The sequence below is a fragment of the Salvia hispanica genome, chromosome 4 (assembly GCF_023119035.1).
Source record: "Salvia hispanica cultivar TCC Black 2014 chromosome 4, UniMelb_Shisp_WGS_1.0, whole genome shotgun sequence".
Taxonomy (NCBI): Eukaryota; Viridiplantae; Streptophyta; class Magnoliopsida; order Lamiales; family Lamiaceae; genus Salvia; species Salvia hispanica.
Genome location: NC_062968.1, coordinates 30,892,449 through 30,896,036, shown reverse-complemented (window position 1 = coordinate 30,896,036; position 3,588 = coordinate 30,892,449). Strand labels below are relative to the sequence as shown.

The 3,588-nt window shown below is 31.1% G+C and overlaps 1 protein-coding gene across 1 annotated transcript; it reads left to right on the top strand.

Moving 5' to 3' along the window:
- Positions 1–602: 602 nt before the first annotated feature.
- LOC125223736 lies at positions 603–1,369 on the top strand. The gene is made up of 2 exons (XM_048127016.1): positions 603–808; positions 891–1,369. Exons 1-2 carry the CDS (start codon positions 699–701, stop codon positions 1,123–1,125), a joined length of 345 nt encoding a protein of 114 aa, XP_047982973.1. The 5' UTR covers positions 603–698; the 3' UTR covers positions 1,126–1,369.
- The last annotated feature ends 2,219 nt before the right edge of the window (positions 1,370–3,588 follow it).

Here is a 3,588-nt window from a genome sequence, read left to right as displayed (position 1 = left end):
ATAATTTATATAATAAACTTTTAATTACTATCACTTTTTAGTATTATAACAATAATAATTAAATATAATTAAATATAATTATATTTAAGTATATTTGAATGGTGATAAAAATGAATTAATTATTAATTTATAACATTAAAATTATAATATTAATATTGATTAATAATAATAGTATAAAGAATTAAGAGAATGAGAGAAGATATTATAATATCAATTTTGGTACTAATTTTATGTATGTCCAAAATATATTTGTTTAAAGGGCATTTTGGAAAGAAAATTGCATCAGATACAAAAAATGTGATTTATAAGTACCAAAAAAGACCATTTGCGTGCGAAAGTAAAAGATCAGGTACCATTTATGCAACTCTCTCTTCTAAATTTTTCAATGAACACAAAATTTAATCTTTTTCAATGAACACAAAATTTAATCTTAAATCCAATTGATTTCTTTAACTCATTTTAATTTCTTTAATTTATTTAATTTATAAAAATTCGTCCCATTCACATAAAGGACTATTCATGTGAGTATGGGGTGGTGGAATTGATGTGACGGGTCAAAGGATATTTATAGTGGATGAAAGACACATATACATGTGACCCCTAATTCAAGTATATATCAAACCTTTTTCCCCATCAAGAAAACGAGAATTTCACCAAAATCAAAATCCCATCAAAGGAAACTTGAACACACACACGCCATGGCAGCAGAAGAGCCCTCAAACTCATCACCACAAAGCATGAAAATCACAGTCCAAAGCAACCCTTCTGCATCACAGCTCTCTGAGCTCGGCATCAAATCTTGGCCCAAGTAAGCCCTCTTCTTGATTCTCTCTCTTCCTCTGCTGTTAATTTATTTGTAATTAAGTATGTAATTGTGGACAAACAAAAAGGTGGGGTTGCTCTCCCGGGAAATACCAGCTGAAATTCGAGGCACAAGAAACGTGCTATTTAGTGCGTGGGAAAGTGAAGGTGTATCCCAAAAACAGAGGGGGGGGAGAAGAGGCAGTGGAATTCGGGGCAGGAGATCTCGTTGTGATCCCAAAGGGGCTCAGCTGCACTTGGGATGTGTCCATCGCCGTTGATAAGCACTACAAGTTCGATGCTGCTGCTTCTTCTTCTGATTAAGAATTTTAGAGGTTTGTTTATTCAACAGTTGATTGGTGTTGGATTGATTGTTTTGGTTGTGGATGAAGGAAGAGTGTGTGAAATGTGAAATGTGAAATGTGAAATGTGAATTGTGATGTAATCTGGAATAGCGGTCAACGTGGAATGGAAGGGGGGAATTATTAGTCAATGCCACTGGCGTTCAAACAACACTTTAAATGTGCCTTTTGACTGGTCAAATCATTTCATACTTCATATTTCTACACTAGTGTGCCTTCTTTCCTTTTTGGGAGTAGTTGTTAGATCAAATTAGAGAAAATAATATATCATGAAGCTTGGTTAATTATACAACTTTTAAAATACTACTAGTAATTTAATACTAATAAATTAGTAAGTATTTTATTAATTTGGATTTGAGAGAGATTATGTATGATTTGGAACTTAAAATACATTAAATTAATCTCATAATCTACGTTATTACATTGAAATTCACATTTGTAAGTGATGTAACGAATGAATAAAAAAAATCACGAATTTCGGCTTCTAAATCATATTAATGATAATTAAGAAAATTGTTAAGTTGTTATATAAGTAATTAGCTATATTTGAAAATTATGGGATTGACTAAACTTCGAGATTTTTGTAGACAATTTACTCATTTTTAAAAAAATTGCGTCCAAGACTCCACGAGCCACAGTTGATGGACTTAGACGTAAGAGCATCCACAACCCCAATCCGAATTCGGGCTTCAAGTCCCCTTCACGTCATCACGATCCTAAATTTCTGCATCATGCCACAACTCCTCTAACTCTGCAATCCCCATTTAAGCCCCAATTATTAAATTGCACTATTCACAACTACAATCTATTGAACTCCTAAAAATTCATTATTCAGACAGAAATAAAAGATTACAATTCCTAGGAAAAAAATTACAAACCCTAAAAAATAAAAATTACAAGTCCTAACAACAAATATTGAAATAAATAGATGATTGAAGTGACAAAATGGTGGAAGAATGTTGAAGAAATGGAATATAAATAAGCCAAAAAATAAAATAGGGTGTTCGGGTCTAGCCCGAAGGCCCAATAACGTCGGGCCGGGCCGCGCTTTCTTCTCCTCCAACGCGCTAGGCTGCGGGCCGGGACCTAGGTGCGGTCCGGCCCACGGCATTATGGATGCTCTAAGAAGCATTGCAGGTTGTCGTCTTGCTAGATTGGCTCGCATGGGCAATAAATTTTACTCAATCAGCGATTAGTGCGTGCTTCGCACTCACCGAACACGAGCATGGGCGTGCAAATTTTTTTCAAAATTGAGATAATCAATTTTTCATTTATTTTAAATTGGATAATTTAAAGTGTTAATAATTCAGTTTTTAATAGTGGTTGACGGGCCTTTTTGTATATTTTATTCATTTTTATATTTATAGATATTTTTCATGTCATTTATTTTTACACCACATTTCAAATTTTCTTGTAGTTTTTAATTTTAATTTTTATAATTAAAAATTAAATGGAATTGGTATTTTTAATTATTTCTATATATTAATTATAATATATGATTGCAAATTATATATAAAATAAATTGAAAAATAAGATATGTCTCATATGAGATAGATACTAGTATAAAATATAGTTTGTGGGTATTAAGGAATGAAAAATGGTATGGTACTTAACTTAGAGACAACTAAAAGTCCCATAATAGACATGGGTTGTAGCCAACCAATGGAAAAATATCTATATTTTTGAAAATATCTATAATGTCTTTCTCACTATATATATACACATTTAGGGGTGTGATAAAATACAAACTTATATATTGTACAAACTTAAAACTCCTCAACACAACTTCAACACAGTTTCAATATAATATCAACACAGTGTAAAATTTTAAAATTTTAATATCAACACAGTATCACTCATTGACTACCGTTGAAATTCTGTTGACATTTTCTTGTTGATGTTTTTTTTGTGATCTGTTCACAATTTTTTAATGATTCAAATCATAGTTTTGAGTCTATACAATATTTAGAGTTTTTATTTGATTACATTCCTACACATTTAACAAGTTCTAACAAAATGTAGTGCATGTGAATTTGTTGACCAGATGATAGAGATTCCATTACTTCTACCCCAATTTATCACTAACTACCAACATAGTGAGTCCAATCTTTATTTTTGTATATACACTAGGAGTAGTACTCAGTAAATAAATTAAATTGAAAGGTTATAATCAATTATTTTTTTTTTTTATATAAAATATGCGAAATCTAATTGTTATCGACCTGCCACCTCCTTAAAACACAAGTTTACTAGAGTTAAGGTAGTAGGTGGAATATAATTGTAAAATCATCATAATTTATACCCCTGCTAATATGGTATGGATAAATGTCAATATCTTTTTTTACCTTTTCCTACCTTTCAATATATGTTAGCGTATACCTAAACTTCAGTGCGAAGATATTATACATTATTTTTGGTATTACCA